The following is a 16,836-nucleotide window of genomic DNA, read 5'->3' on the forward strand; positions in this document are numbered from 1 at the left end:
GCCCTACTTGAAAAAGTGGCGCCACTCTGCCCCCTGTCCCGTTAAAATTGTTCTTAGGGTAAATGGCCTGGGTTTAAATTGCTCTTGGGGTAATTGACTTCTCCCGGGGTAGTTGCTGGGGTATTATTTTTGTCTCTTCTTTTGCAATTATTAATTGCCCTGTCGCGTCGAGAGCAAAAAGAAAACACACAAAATTGAAAAAGGAAACAAACAAAAAAGGAAAAAAATAAAGATGGCGGAGAACCTGCGAGATGCTCTACGCGATTTCGCCCTCCAAAAGATGCGTGATCTTGAAACGGAGAGAGCTCAAAAGTAACATTACCATATTACTCTATTCATGCAGTCTATGAGTTTTTGATGTGTTAAATGATTGTCAATGCATACTAAAGATCTAATGGTTAAACGTCATTTTATTATCGAAATATTTTGTTCGTCGCTGTGTAGCTGTGTTTGTACTGTAGCGCTGCGCGCTGGCGGCCCGCGTTGAGCGGCCAGCGTTATTTTTTTATGCGGCACAGATTGGGGCATGGCGCGTGTTAAACCTATGGGAAGTACGTTCTTTCCCTTCTGAATAGTGTCTGCACGTACGTGAGACTAGTCATGTTCGCTAGCGCATTAGCGCTGCGAAGAAGTTTGTTTATCCATCGCGAACTATGTGCTTAGATAACATTTCTCTTCGTTTAAGTTAGTTATGTTTTATTGACTAATTATTGTGATGTTCTCCTTATTGACGTACTGCCTCCTCTTCAGATTTACAATTTCATTTTAATTGTTGATGTAATGATTTTCCATACGGTAGTGGATTACATGTCACACTATTAAAAACAGACCTCTACTACTAGTACGCACACGGTACGCACACGAACACTATTAGTCTGTAAATAAAGACCCCTTTAAAAAAAAAGCCCCAATCTGTGCCGCATAAAAAAATAACGCACACGGGCCTAGCCCTAGGGCTCAAGTTATGCCGGGTCTTCTAGTGTTGGCGTGGCTGCGCAGGGCATCCGCTCCAGCTTGTTGTAAGTCCTATGTGATATCTGTATGTTGGTGTTGTGACTGAGCTATGGAAGTTAGGTGAGGAAATGGTTTTGGAAACTACTTTCTCGTCTGCGCCCACACTTACTTGTGTGTGATAAACTGTGAATACTAGAGGGTCTATGCCTTTTTAATGGGGTGGGAAAAAGGAGACAAATGATGATAGTGTGAAGCAATGAAGCACTACTGTGCGGAGCGAATGGTGGTTTTCTGTTTCATGATAATGTCTACAGAAGGGGCGCTGGTCTGACAATGAGGATCGTTCGCATAAACGAGGATATCCTCGTAAACGCGGACAAAAACAGAAAAGCGTCCTAAAATATATGGATTGTCCGTATTTTCGCTGATGTTTTTTTTTGTTTGCTCTGCAGGTTTTGGGTTCCCCCCAGTTCACCGTCTTACTTTTATGGGTTGTCCATCTTCCCGGGGATTTATCGCTCATAGCCTGAATGTCTCTGTACAAAGTTTAATGTGAAATGCATCGTGGAATTCTTTTTTTGCATTGCCAAGTTGGCGATGCAAAAAAAGAGGACGCCAACGCGCGGATCAGAAATCAGAATTGTCAGCGAAAATGCGGACGATTCTTATAGTTGTGGATGCATCTGTCCGCGTTTACAACTTTAGACGACTCTCGTTTACGCAGACGATACTTAATCTCTGACCAGCCCTCGCGTTCCTTCTGGTCTAGGTTTATTATGCTTTAAGGCTTTATTAATATACACACATGTAAGGCCGAAGTAAAGTTAGGCTTGGTGATGCATGAAAACTGAAATTGAATGATGATAGCACCAAGCCTTTTGGTTTAATTGGCATGCATGCTATTGGCCTGCGCCTGTGACACACTGCTTTGTGGAGATCCATGTAAACAAAACCTCAAAGAGGCTGTTCACACCGCAATAAGATAGCGCGGTCTATCGTAGCACCCCTTTTTTTCTAGCGCGCGCTAGCCCGCGCTATCTCTCGTGGACCACCCCCAAGAGGTGCTCCAGTGTTGGCTCGCCGTGGCTCGCTGTTGGGCGGACCGAAACGACGTTGTACCTTCTAAACCGCGAAGATAGCGCGGTCTGGCGCGCGCTATCTCTGCCGGTGTGAACAGCCTCCAATTTGGATGTAAGCCCCCATTCCTGCACATAACACACCTTGCAAACTTTTTAAAACATTTAAAGTCACCATCCAAAGTGCAAGACTAAAGAGGAACTTGGGGTATTGTTTTGGAAAGTACTGCATTCCTGTGTGCTGCATATTCTTCATAACTTCATAAGCTGTATTTTTCTCTTTTCTTTTTCAGGAGCAAAAAAGATGACGATAGTGATGGTAAAAGTCCGAAGTCAACGAAGATCAAAATCAACAGGGTTACCTCCAAGATGATATCAGGATCATCAAAGAAAGCTGAAGATTCACAGGCAGTCAAGTCGGATTCCACAAAAAACACCAAGCGACATCTTGATGAATCCACTTCAGGAGACAGTAGTAAAGTACAGAAACTCATGAGGCTGTATGAGGAAGATGCATCCATCGCAGTGACGTCTGCAGCTGGGAAAGGAGGCAGTGGATCTGTCAAGTCACCACCTGTACCATCTGTACCCAAGAGAACAGATTTTCTTGCGAATAATGAAGCATTTATAAAAAAACAGGATGGGACAGAGAACAAGAAACTTTCTGGATCGACAAAGTTCATGAAAGAAGAGTCCTCAAAGGATCAGCTTCAATTTAAGAGCTTACAGTTGGGCAAAAAAGAAGAGTCTGATGTTGAAGTGGGTGCAGAGAAGAAGAGTGTACCAATGTCAGGTGAAAAGAAAATGATCAAGATAAACATCCAAACTAAATTGTTAGAGCTGCAACAAGAACCAGAGAAGGTGGCAAAAGATGGCTTGGACTCTGACTCTGACAGCAGTAGTGATGATGATGGTAATGATAGTGATGATGATCAGGTTGCTGCTGGGCTGCCATGGAGGACCATTCTAGAAGATGGAGAGCTAAGCGAATCATCACATGAAGAGGAGGAGAAGCAAGAAGGAGATGTAAAGGAGACAGGTGGGAATGAGGAGAAGGCTATAGAAGAGGAGAAAGAAGTCTTAGAAAAGACGGGGGAAGATAAGAAAAAGTCTTCCAAACACAAGCACAAGAGCAAACACAAGAAGCACAAACATAAGAAAAGCAAAAAGAAAAAGAGTAAGCACAAGCACAAAGACAAAAAGCGAAAGGATAGTGCTTCTGATTTGAAGAATGAAGGAGGGACTACTTCCGAACAAGGGACAAGAGAAGAGAATGATTCAAAAGCATCAGGAAATGAAATAATTGACATTAAACATGAAGGAGATAAAACAAGCTCTAGCAGGAGAAGGAGCAAAGATGAAAAGCAGAAGGAATCGCGACAAAAAGATGAAAAATTGGAAGAGAGAAAAAGGCAGAGTAGTTCAAGTTCCAGTAGAAAAACTAGTGAAGAGAGGGAAGCAAGGGGACTAAGGGATGAGGACCCCTTGAAAGAAGATGTGAAGAAGGACAAAAAGACTAGAAATGAAGAAAGAAAGGAAAAATCTAGAAGTCATAGTGAAAGTAGAAGTTGCAGCAAAGAAAAGAGTCATACAAAGGATGCGAGAGAAGACGATAAGAGAAGAAAGGATCAAGTTAAGGATAAAGAAGAAAAGAAAACCGATGACAAGCATGAAAGAAGGTCAAGGAGCATTGAGAAGCTGTCCCATGATGAAAGTTGTGAAAAACCTGAGAAACTTGAAGAGGATGATAAATGTGTGCCTTTATCAAAACAATTAGAAGGAAGTACTAGTGGGACGAAAGAAAAGCAAGCTGAACACCAAAAGGAAGAAAGTAAAAGTGTTATGGGAAGTGATGAGAAGGCAAAACCTTTTAAGATTGATTCAAAGGAAGAAAGCAAGACCATAAGAGAAAGTACAGACCCTACACATGCAGGAGGAAGTTTCACAATAATGTTTTCCAATGATGATAGTGTCAAGACTCGCATAAGCAGCAAAAGTGATTCAAGTCACAAAAGTGAAAAGAATAATCATGATGAGAGAAAAATGAAGGAAGAGGAGATACAAAAAGAAGACATGAGGAAAAGCTTTAGAAGAGAGGAGGAGAAAAAGGATGCTACAAAAGAGAAGAGTCGACATGAGGAAAGTAGGAAAGGAGAAAAGAGACACAAGGAGAAAAGGAAAGAGAAAGACAGGGAAGATAAAAAGCAGGTCCACTCCAAGAAGCATCAGGTATCGACCAAAGTTAAGATAGACCATCTTGAACATGACTTTCCATCTGCAGAAGAATATGCTGAGGATCCAGGTGATAAGGTCCAGTCTGGAAAGAAGGATGATATGAAAAGTGAGGTGTCAACTTTAGATGACACCCAATCCTCTGAAATCCAGGCAGCTCTTGCCAATCCTATTAAAGTGGTTGTGCCACCATCGGATGATGCCCATGCAGAAAGTTCTGTCAAAGGAAAGGAGAAGTTAGAAGAAGAAAATAGGTCCGCAGATAATACTGAAAAGCAAGCAGATGTCACCTCTGGAACTAATGCAACTAATGAGAGTGAATCCTCAATGAACTCATCTTGTGCAGAAAAATCTGAAGTGACTCGAGATGAACGGTCATGCCCCAGTGATACTGCTGTCAAAGATAGTGCCACCACAGCTTCTTCTAGGCAGATAGAGTTCATTAGTGTGAAGGACTCGCCAACACCTGCTAAACAGCTTGAGAGTTCTGCCACCAAAGTGGAGACTGTTTCGAAGATGGGAATAGAGACTAGTGGTGATGTTGAGGACTCAGAAGTCATTGATAATACAGAAGCTAAACTCTCAAAAAGTTCAGAAAGTGCCGGACACAAGGAGGGCACAGAAGACTCCTCCATCTGTGAGCAGAAAGAAGATGGTGCTGTTAGTACAACTTCATCCACAGAAAAACCCAACAAGAATGCAGAATCTATTGAAAAGGCAGTGGAGAACAAGGATGTACTGAAAGAAAGTGACAAAACTTCAAAGAAGAGGAAAAAAGACAAATCAGATGACAAAGAGGAAGGAGCAATCGACAGTGAAATTGAAGAAGGTGAAATTACTAAAAAGCACAAGAAAAGCAAGAAGAAGGATAAGAAGAAAGATAGAAGTGAGAGGGATAAGAAAGACCGAACGGAGAGAGACAAAAGTGGTCGAGACAGAAGTGATCCCAGAGATAAACACAAGAGGAGGCATTCTGATTCGCGTTCAGAGTCGCGTTCTCACTCCCGTTCTCACAAAAAACACAAAGGATCACGCTCAAAATCACGTTCTGATGATGATGGTGATAGCGATATAAGCATTGGAGCAACAAAAATGGTGGAAAAGAGTTATTTCAGTGAATCACGAGGCTGCTGGGTAACTCGGATGGTCCCTAAAGAAGACGATAGTCCATCTCCTGAAGTTGGCGATGGAAACGAACCATATGACATTGGAGACACCTACATCCGTCATCCTGCTCATGACAGAAGAAGCGTGTTTGACAGACTTGGTGGCGGGAGCAGCAGTCGTGGTAGAGGTCGTTACAACGACCGACATGATGATAGGAATCCGCGCTATGGATACAGTCGTAGAAGGGGACGTTCATATTCGAGGTCACATTCTAGGTCGCGTTCAAGGTCAAGATCCCCAAGTTTCATATTGACAAGAAGAAACTGTTGGAGATTGCCAAGGCTAACGCTTTAATGAGAATGAGAGCAGGAGACCTGCCATCTAACTTGCCTATTACTGAATCCATGAAGAAAGCAGCCGACTCATGTAAGTTGACTTCTATTCATATATATATATATATATATCAATTTATGACCTGAAAACATACACTTGTATTCAAATTAATGCAACAAATAAGTTGTAAGATATTTTGAAGTACTAGTAAAATTTTTGTTCAGATTCACCAATGTATACTTGTGTCTTCCATTATTTGTAATATACATGTACCTGTAAAGAATGTTCAACATTTTGCCAAAGATCTGATGCAAACATTTATTAATTGACTTGCACAGATCTAATGATTATTTCTCATTCTTGTGAGCATTTTCAGATTACAATCCAGTCAATTTAATGAAATAAACTTGAAAATGTTGATGAAACAACAATGGGGTACATGTGAGGCAGTGCAAGTAATTAACGCAAATCTTCCCAATCTTTCTGTGAGCTGTTCAAGTATCAAAACTTTCATTGCAACCATTTTTAAACTGCTATTGTAGCCATCACTTGCATTGATGCTAATGCTCCTGTAATTGTTATCATTGATCAAACAGTTGAAGTCAACGAATCCATCCAGAAGTTCACTGACCGATGCAAGGCATTGGCTAATCTTCAAGGAGGCAGTTCTGACGATGACTCACCGGTCAACAGACCAGTGGGCTCAGATGACGAAGATGAAGATGGGAACGAGGCTCAGAAACCGTTTGTGAGACATCCTTTCAAGGTCAAAGAGGCTGCTCCCATCGTGATGAACATCAGGGTAAATGAATATTAAACCATTCGATCCTTTCCATACTGCTCTTACATTTATAACAAATGCTGTTAAATCTACAAGTGAACCGGTAACATTGTCGATGAAAAAACTGCATAATTTTACTATGAAATGTTACTTATTATATTCCTTCTACTGTACTAACCCTCTAGCAAAAAAATCCTGAAAAAAAACCTCAAACCACAATGATATTTATGGTTTTCTTTGAAGGCGTCACTGTACGACACCCTCTAACAGTAAATTCTCCCCGAACAATTTTTTTCCATGAAAAGAAGACATCAAACCGGCTTTGAAAACTATTTCAACACTTAAATGTTTGGAATGGTAAATATAGTCGATACATTGCTTTGTGACAATTTACTTTCATTGAAAATTTAATTGAGTTATAATAATATAGTTGGGAGGATAACAAGTCCTTTGAATATCACGTAGCACATAACATTTCTTTAGATGATAAATGGGTTGTAAATGTAAATGGGTTGAGAAGGTTGGAAAGGTCACAAGAAAAGAGTGAAATATGAGGAGCAGATGTTTCTAATATCTCCTAAACCCCACTTTCCTCCAAGCCGATTCATAGTGTGCTTTAACGATTTCTAACACTTATTATAATTTCAGAATGCAATCCAGATTCCTGTGGCCAGTAAGGACAAGCTGAGAGTACAGTTCCCAGTGTCGTGTGGCTCTCAACATCGTAAGAAAGAAGTGGAGATTGTGATTGGCAATGCAAACGATCCCTATGGCCAATGGAAAGTGAGTATGATTGCTGCGTGGTGGGTTCGCTTGAAGATACATTCATCCATTGATGACCCCTAGCTATTACCCACATACATTATTTAAACCCTCCTGCCACCCCCTGACAACTATTTCTAATTGTAGGTGATATTGAAGTACATGTAGTGTTTTGGAATGATGTGAGGGTGGACATAATTAAATTCAATTTCAAATTCTATTTGGTCAAGTTCAAGTTCAACTTTCAACTGGTCGGGGAACTATGCCTCCACAAGGCTATTTGGCTTGATTTTTTAGTTCCCTATTTTCATTTTCTTATATATTGCAAATGCTTATCATTGTTTATATCTTTGTATTGTTTTTATTGAAAATGGAAATGAATAAAACGAATTGAATTGAATTGAATTTCAAGCTTAATAAGCAATAATCAGACTTTATTTGCTTGTACATGTAAGTCAAGTGCTTGTGTATTTCTCTGATAAAGTATTTTCATTATGATGTAGAACTTACATTCTTTTGATGAATGTGAGGAAATTAGATTAAGTTTTGTACTACTTAGCTTGACTTAATGATTTTGATTAACAGACTGTGGAGAAACCCACGCCTAAACCAGCGGCAGCACCAACCACAAAAGCTAGTACTCCCCAACCACCAGCAACACCAGCAACACCAGCAACCACAGCAGCAGCAACACCAGCAGCCACACCAGCAACTCAGACCACCCCAGCAGCAACAGCCATGGCTCCTGCCGTTGCTGCCACTGTTGCTCCTGTGGTAGCTGGCCCTCACATTCCGGGGCTGACCAACAGCCAACCACCACAGCCAGTACCAGAGAAAGATAAAGTCTTTGAAGATTCACCAGGATTCGTGAGTACTTCTTATTCTGCAGTGCTCTTAGTTTCCATTGTAATCTCACATGTAGGCTCTTCAAGTGTGAATCATACAAACAGAATAAACATTGTCTCAAAACTGTCTTCTTACGCAATAATAATACAGCAACATACGTGTACATGTATGCAACAGTTATGAGTGTTAAGTGTTAGATTTTATGCTTATATTGCAAACAAACACTGCCCTTTAACATGCAAGTAGGTTGTCAAGGTTAGTCAAACTTACCAGTAAACACATACTTTTATTTCATAGGGCTGATAGATCAATTTATCATTCATACCAGAAGAATACATTGCAATAATGGCTTGTTGCCTGATAACCAACATCTTTTGATTATACTGCGTACAGCATGATTATACCCAAAACAAAAGTAAATGCACTTGAAAAATCTTGACAGCCTCGATGTGTGGAAAGTATTGTATGGAGAAGGAGGCGCAATACCTCAGTCGGTAGAGTAGTGGTCTCGTAATCCGGTGACCCGGGTTCAAAACCTAGTTGATGCGCTAGTGCCTTTTGGTAAGGCATTAATCCTCATTACCAGGTCCCTCGGAGAGGACCTAAAGCCGTTGATCTTCTGGTTGCTTACTATTAAAACAAGCATTTATTGCTTTCTCAGCTGTCAGGTACAATAACCACCACTATCTATATAACTTCTATTTATTTTTTACAAATATCAATTGGGGGGAAAAGGTCTTTGTATTGGTTATCATTCTGCCTATCACACTTTCATCTATTTTTTGCATTTTTTGTTTTTGTGGCTATTTCATTTAGAAATACATGTGTTTATTTCTTTTGTCATTTTTCCCTGCAGTCCTACGACATCGGCCAGATTGTGTCTGCTAGATTGAAGGCTGCTAGGGCTCTGCAGTCCAATCCTAATAACGTGGAGGCACTCACTGTTCTACATCACTCACAAAAACAGGTCAGTTGAAAAGAATCTTTCTACTTAGTAACATTCAATTCAAGCTACTGTTAAACAGGTGGAGTAGGGACAAATTTGAAGGGTGTTCTGACATACTTATCCCCTGAGGAATGATTGAGAACCCTATTTATTTATTTTGTTCTTGATAGATGTTTATGCATTATTACAGAGAAAAGAAATTATGCTCAAACAGTCTCTCATATCGTGCACAAAGAAGGGTTTTAAAGTATAACTATGACTTCTTCCGTTTTTGCCTTAAGAAATGTGTTTTGTAATTATTGGTGATGGTGTTCCGTATATCACCCAAACTTTACAATTGTAAAAAGTGGGAAAGTAGTAACTTGAATTTTGTCACTTAAACTTGTATCTAATGCAACAATACAATATATAAATTGTGAAAAATTGAGTTTTTTGAAATGCAAACAGATAACATAATCTTTAACCATTTGTTGTTTTCTGTTTGTTAGATTCAGACCTGGGCACACAGCAGCAAGAAACCTGGTTTGTTCACGGGTAGCACAGACGCTACCTTCCTACGACCTGAAGAGCTTGGTAATCCCAATCGCAAAAACCAGGCTTGGATTAGGAAGGTTCGTATTCACCAAGAAACCAGGTTTTAAACCTTCAAACTGATCTAGGGACTATTTGACCATGCTAGGAATGAATCAACAATAGGCAGTGTTTACTTCTTGAATAATTCTTTTACCTAGTCACATCTATTTTGCATTGACTGGTCATTTCTGTGAGAGATTGAATGGGCTTTGTGTAAGATTTCTCTTATCTTGTATCTTTCTTTTCTGTTTTACTTTCCTCTTAACTTCAAAATTCTCTTACCCCTCCTGATCCCAATTATTAGTTGTTACAAGAAACTACATGTAGAAATCAGGAATCTAGGTAATACAAGGAATAAGACCATCATTGTCATAAATCTAAAGTAGTAAAACAATTAAAAGGAAAATCTGACTATTATTAAATGTTGTAATTGAGTTGCATTACCAAACTTCTGCATATTGAAAAAGAAGCAAGACTTTCTTGAATCTTGAGACATCACTCACGCGGAAGTTTGGTGATATATCTCAATTGATCTCATATATCCTTGTCACCTGTAACATGTTTCCAGTGGTAGTCTACATTCATGTTAAGTTGACACCCACATTTTAGAAAATGTGGGTGTATGTTTCTGTGGCCTGTAAGAACAGGTGTGTAAATTTCCACACAAAAATCCACAGAAATTAATGCTTTGCCTTAGTAGCTTTAGACTCATCTGGGAACAGGGTTTGTACCCTAACAAGTAAGGGTAGTGAAACAAAAAGCTCTGGAGAAAGAGATAGTGGAGGTGGAGTATTATGAGCTCATAAAACCCCAACATCTGCTTTTTCACCAATATTGATATAAATTCTTCAATACTGACAACAATGTAAGGACCACTTTTATGTAAATGTCTGTTTAATACTGGTAGTACTAGTATTCAACATGCCATTTAAAAATGGCTACACACCCCTTTTGTTGAAATGTTGTCTTCCACTCTCTGTCATCTCTCCAGTGGGACAACATGGCCTCCTCTTTGGCCATGGCATGTCCCATTGGAGAGATGGGGGTGGCAGCATACATTTCTCTGACTAGACTGGAAACTTGTTACAGGTTATAAACCAATACGACGGCGCAGTAATAGCCACGAGGAGAAGAATGTGGAGCTGCAGATGAAACTTGAATAAGAAACGGACATCGTGATGTAGAGTTGGTGGGTAAGGAGCGTTTCATTTTAGCACTCTAATGCAGGAAAATGGGCCCACAGATTCTGCATTTGTATTTTTATTTGTGATGACCAAATGCTATTTTTTTAAATAAAAACATGATCGCAAGACATTAAAGTGTGTGTCAAACTGAAAATAACTTCTATCTATTTGATTCTGAGCTTGAGGATGTTTTATGATGTCTAAAGTTGAAGAACAAATATATTTAAGATATACTAGTTTATATCATTTATTTTAAAAGACAATGGCAAAATGACTTTGAGTGGCTTACCATAGCATAATAATAATGATAATAATAAATTTATATAGCGCAGCTTTTATATAAAATACACTCAGCTGCGCCGGTTCATAGCATGATAAAATATCAAAGATATGTAGATCATAGCTTTCTATTCCTTAACAGAGGACTCGGAGTGTTATTTTATGAAAGCAAACTTCATTCTTTAGAAACTGCACTGCACCTCAACAGTACGACAATACACCTGACGGTGGCCTGTACTGCTACTGAAGAAGAAGAAGAAACTGATGTGTGTGGGCCCATTCCTTGTGCTTAAATCAAACACTCCTTTCAAGTCATGAGGGATTTTCATGTGGTGTCTTTTTGCTCTTTGTTATGTTTATATATCATTGCCCTGTACCAAAGAACTGGCTGGTGTTGTAAGTATACACATCCTGGGATATTGAGACAAATTGTACATCTCATACGAAGTGTGAAGTCTTATTAGCCAAGTTGTCAAGGTCGCTGGTTCAAAGCAATTTTATGCTAAGTACCGTAATGGTGTGGATCTTCGGTACTCTATGTACATTGTAGGCTGTGATATCAGCTCTTTCCAGTTGTAGTAAGCATTACAAAATGTATTTATGAAACAAAATAGTCCTTTGATATCAATCATTTCTAATTGAAGTTTTAAAATTGTAAGGAAAGTAGGAAGTTTAATTGGAAGCTTTAGTCTCTTCCTATTCCTGATATGAGCAGTAGTATTTACCATGTCTAATGTTCTAATATTTGAGGAAAATCATCCATCTCTATTACTTCAGAATGATATTTAAGATAATGCCCACTTACAATCATAACTAGGGTTCTAATGTTATTCCTTATTTATTTTTTACTTATCTCCCACCATCACATTTCCAATCATATCCTTAAAAAAAATACCCTCCTCATCATCATACCCTCAAAATATTGACATTTTGGGGGATGTTGCCTTCTCTCGTCCTGCTCGTGGGCCATTTCACCGTGGGTCACCTTGGCTCATCTTGGGTCAACGTTGGTGCTTGGATCTGACTGACCCCTCCACAGGACATGTTCCTGACAGCTGCACCGGTCAACACGGACATTGGACGGTCACTCATGCATAAGATGGGCTGGAAGCAAGGAGAAGGACTAGGCAAGAACAAAGAGGGAGCCCTCAATCCATTGTTGTTGGAGATCAAGACAGATCGGCAAGGTAAAAAGTTTGAATTTTGTTTACTTTTTTTTTTGGGGGGGGGGGGGTTTGTTTAATATAACAGGAAGACTTAAGTTATGGGAAGGCAAAGAAAAAAAAAAAAAATTCTTCATCTCTGCTATCATGTAAGTTCAGTTTGTATTTTTTTAGATAACCAACAGTCTTTTTCAAGACTACACCAACAGTCCTTTTCAGGACTACACACCCTCAAGAAAGATTACTGAGAGTCCTTTTCAGGACTCCTCAATCCTCCCTCTCTCTCACATGTTGCATCCGCAAGCCTACTGTATAATGGTTAGAAAGTTTTGAAGTTCCAGGAGGCAATATTGTCCTAAGCCCCATTGTATTTTGAGAGTCATTTGCTAGATACAGTAATTTCCTCATGATATCGCATAGCTAATGAGCCCTTTTAATTGGATTCCTATACCGGTACAGGGCCTGACCTTTACTTTTTTTTTAGGGAGCCAGCCGGGCTCCTCAAGCACTTTTTCAGGGAGCCCAAGTTTATCACGTTTTTTTTGTGGTCATAATAATGGTCATTAACTATTAAAAATTAAAACACACCGTCACGATACCTTTTTTTATAATCATCAGCGCCGGGACCAGGGAGGGGTGTATTATTAAGTGTAAATGTGACCATGAGGATTAACTGACTGTACTGAAGAATTAATCTTACAACTATTATGAAGCCCTTTGGCTACAGTAACAGTCTAACATTGGACTTTAGGTTTTATCAGAATGAGATATAGTCACTCTTCCTCGCTCCGTCTGTTTCAATATGTTCAGTGAAAGAAATAATAAATTCATTTATTGATTGCCGTTAAGTTAGTCCAACGACATTCAAGTCAAACTTTTTTATTCCATATTTTATTCTTTTCAGTCCCTTTGACCGTTTATACATGCCGTTTTAACGATTAGCCACGAATCTCCCTAATTCGTACATATGTTCACAAAACAACAATCAACCCCTTTTTACACACGCCTTTGAAGTTTGTAGTTCGTAAAATTATGTTCAAACAATAATCAAGTCCATCCAGGTACGCACGCTGAAGAATAAGCACTCACGATCACAAACGCACATGTATCACAAACACGAGTCAACGTAAACATACACTCAGCTCTGGCAACGCAGCGACCACGTGCGTTTGTCTTAGTGTGTACATTCTCTGAGTGCACCGACATACAATGCAGCATGTATTGCGCACTCGTTACGAGTGCGGAGATATAACGTTATCATGCATGGCATTCCTGCACTGATCTCGATGTGTTTTCTTTTGCAACTCATTATTCGCGCTGGAGTTGAGCCAAGTGTGCCTTGGAATGCCTAGCGCATATTTCATGATTTTGACTGCGGAATTTGGGTTTTTAGATGGATTAAAACATAGATTAAAGTGCTGGTAAGAAACAGCATTTTTCGTGGCTGATACTAGAAAAACTTAGGGAGCCAGCCGGGCTCCTCAAGCACTTTTTCAGGGAGCCCGCAGGGGTTTCAGGGAGCCAATGGCCACCGGGCTCCCGATAAAGTCGAGCCCTGCGGTAGTCATATTTATCCCTTTCACCTATGTCAAGATTTTTCATTTCTGTAATTGAATTCCTCAAGTCATATTTAGCAATTCCACATATAGGTCAGGATTGATTTGTTACTGTAGCTCATTTCTTTTCTTCTACTACTCGCATCACCCTCCAGGTCTGGTAGCTGCAGAGGAGAAGCCTAAGAAGAAAGGGGATGTGTCAAAGGTCATCCGGAAGGACCTGTCCGGCAAGCACCCTGTGATGGCACTGAATGAACTCTGTAATAAGAGAAGATGGGGCAAACCTAACTTTGAGGTTGTGAGAGAGGATGGTCCTCCGCACAAGAAGAACTTTGTTTTCAAGGTACAATTATAGATAATAACCTGAACTTCTACTTCTACTTCTACTTCTAAGGTAATACTCATCAACGCCTGTTCAGCATCTAGATGAGGGTAAAACATAGAGTTGTTATATACAGCTCTATGCGGTACAGTTCCTGAAAAGGGAACTAAATTGTTTCAAGAGCCACCTTGAACTACTCCAAAGAAGGCGGTTCGACGAAAGGCTGAAACGAAAACAATTTCATCAAATTTTTCATTTTTTGAAAATATTTTGTAATGAAAGAATGAAGGAGTAATATTGAAGAGATATAACCTATCACTGTTAGCAATCCACATATTATGTTTTGAGAAATGTATATCTGCCAATTATGAAAGCATTCATGCCTTTCTGTCGGGCACATGATAAAACCATACATCCACGTTTGTATCATTTATATTGTGCAAAGTGATCGGTAAAAAAAGATAAAAAATGCTGAACATTTTCACTCAGGTTACTGTGAAAATTTGATACAGAGCATGGATATCTATTTTATTTTCATGTTACATGTATGTCTTCTTAAACTTCTCAATGTATACTAATGAAAATACTCTTTGAAAGTCATTTAAGTCTGAAGTGTATGGATTTGTTAAGATTGATGGAAATTTAGCAATACTTTTCATAATTGCCCTTTTTTCTTCTTCCTTGTTCTAGGTGTGTATACGTAATGATGAGTACATTCCGACGGTTTGTTCAGGGAACAAGAAAGATGCCAAAGCCATGGCAGCAACGGTTGCCCTACAGAAGATGGGACTTCTACCACATTGATGACTGGAACACAGCTAAGATGCTAAAGCCATGGCAGCAACGGTTGCCCTACAGAAGATGGGACTTTTACCACACTGATGACTGGAACACACGCTATTAAAGATGCCAAAGCCATGGCAGCAACGGTGGCCCTACAGAAGATGGGACTTCTACCACATTGATGACCGGAACACACGCTATAGGGCGATTCTGCCTGTGTCGTACTTAAAAGACATTTCTTGCCTGATACCGGTACACAAGATTGATACAAAACTATTGAGTGATCCTTATGCAATATTATTATGCAGTGATTCATTATGCAGTGATACCAGAGAAAATCATCAGTCCACTGTAATGCCACCGATTATGCACTTGTGGATTATAAGGATAATGTAAAAGATGGATGAATATTTTGTATGGGACACGTCATTGGATCGCTTTGGAGGGAATTGATATTCATAGATTGCCTGTACAGATGGCTGCTCTGCAGAGTATCTGTGTGCTTGCCTTGTTCTCTCTCTGTAGAATTCCTATAGGTGCAGCTCTAGCAGGCATGTACAAATCTAAGCTGTCCTGGTCAAGTCTAAAATGGACTTGAAAGTGGCACAAGAGTGCTCAGCATAGGTTTGGATGAAAGTTTGAATGGGAGCTATTCAGCTTTGACCTTCAGTTTGTAAGCCACACTGTGAACAATGGCATATTCATTTTAAGTGCAAATGATATGATTAGTAAATTCATTCTCATCAATCTACCTCTGGATTTGAAGAAGAAGGAAAATATAGCTACCAGTATACATACGCAAATCATGTACTTAAAACCCCCAAAACGTAATGTTCCATGTTGCCTTCCATTTCTTTCTGTTAATATGTTGATATAAATTCTGATCTGATCATATTCTCCACTCAGTTCTTATTTCTCGTACTGTTTCATACTTACGTTTTTTTTTCTCTTTGGACTTTTGTCAAGGTTATTAAAGGTACATGAATTGCAAGTGTTTTGCCTTGCCTTTTCAAGAAAACATTCTGTAGAAAAAATAATAATATCAATACGTAAGTTTGTTTTAATTAACAGTTTTCAAAAACTTGTGTAGTGTTGACCAGTAGTTCCCTACAGGAGGGGGGGGGGGGGGGGGGGGGGGGGGGGGGGCAAGTGGACCTTCTGTTTCGACATTTTGAGGTGGCTGCAGGAATATTCTTGTTTTTATATTTATTTAAATCAGTTTATACAAGACTGTCAAGAGAAAAGATTCTAAAGGTAAAGGGTATAAGGTATGTGTATCACAAGTGGTCACATTTTATTTCTTCTCCACAATGGCAAGCTGTATGTTGTATCATGTGATAAGAAGTTTAATTAAGGGATCTGATATCTTGTGAGGGTTCAAACAATCGAAACTGAGTTTTAGCTTGCACTGAAAGTCAATATTGACTCATTTTTAGTGTATCACTTTCTAAATATTACTGAAGGAGCTTAAAGATAAAGTTGAGTTCTGTTCATGCGATTGCATTGAGAAAGAAACATTGTGGAATCGATCAGAAAAAGTTGATCATGTAGCATATAAGTATTGGTGTGTACTGCAAGGATCTGGAATCATCAAAATGATAAGAAATTTGGCCCAGTCTTGGTGAAAGTAACAAGCACTGTACACAGTATATATATATATATATATATATATATATATGTATATTTAAGCTGCTACATGTCATATTTAGAATTTGAAGGCATTTAAAGAGCCATGCTTTTCCGGGAACATTTGTTCGATGATGTTCTTCCACACTTGCATAAAACCAATGAAAACACTCACAAATTATTTTTCACCATTCGTCAGAACTCGACCTTCTCTTTAAGATAGATTGGTTGTTTAATAGAGAATGTGTAGAAGACTAAAAGGAATTTTTTTCATTTGACTTGTAAATATGTCTTTAAAAAAACCATTATGGAC

At 39.2% G+C, this 16,836-nt stretch overlaps 1 protein-coding gene across 1 annotated transcript; it reads left to right on the plus strand.

Moving 5' to 3' along the window:
- Positions 1-232: 232 nt before the first annotated feature.
- LOC592681 (protein SON) lies at positions 233-14,969 on the plus strand. Its single transcript, XM_030994122.1, has 11 exons — positions 233-312; positions 2,324-5,513; positions 5,645-5,795; positions 6,299-6,504; positions 7,132-7,266; positions 7,831-8,112; positions 8,948-9,058; positions 9,526-9,648; positions 12,113-12,260; positions 13,948-14,135; positions 14,805-14,969. The coding sequence occupies exons 1-11, from the start codon at positions 233-235 to the stop codon at positions 14,916-14,918; spliced, it is 4,728 nt and encodes a 1,575-aa protein (XP_030849982.1). The 3' UTR covers positions 14,919-14,969.
- The last annotated feature ends 1,867 nt before the right edge of the window (positions 14,970-16,836 follow it).

The sequence above is a fragment of the Strongylocentrotus purpuratus genome, unplaced genomic scaffold, assembly GCF_000002235.5.
Source record: "Strongylocentrotus purpuratus isolate Spur 01 unplaced genomic scaffold, Spur_5.0 spur5_scaffold_21, whole genome shotgun sequence".
NCBI lineage: Eukaryota > Metazoa > Echinodermata > Echinoidea > Camarodonta > Strongylocentrotidae > Strongylocentrotus > Strongylocentrotus purpuratus.

What these genes read in the sequence shown, in the direction of transcription:
- LOC592681 (XM_030994122.1), top strand. Translation starts at nt 233, where the DNA reads ATGGCGGAGAACCTGCGAGATGCTCTACGCGATTTCGCCCTCCAAAAG. An exon ending in CTGCTCATGACAGAAGAAGC is followed by an intron (nt 5,514 to 5,644) that starts GTGTTTGACAGA and finishes GTCACATTCTAG; the next exon opens with GTCGCGTTCAAGGTCAAGAT. An exon ending in GAAGAAAGCAGCCGACTCAT is followed by an intron (nt 5,796 to 6,298) that starts GTAAGTTGACTT and finishes TTGATCAAACAG; the next exon opens with TTGAAGTCAACGAATCCATC.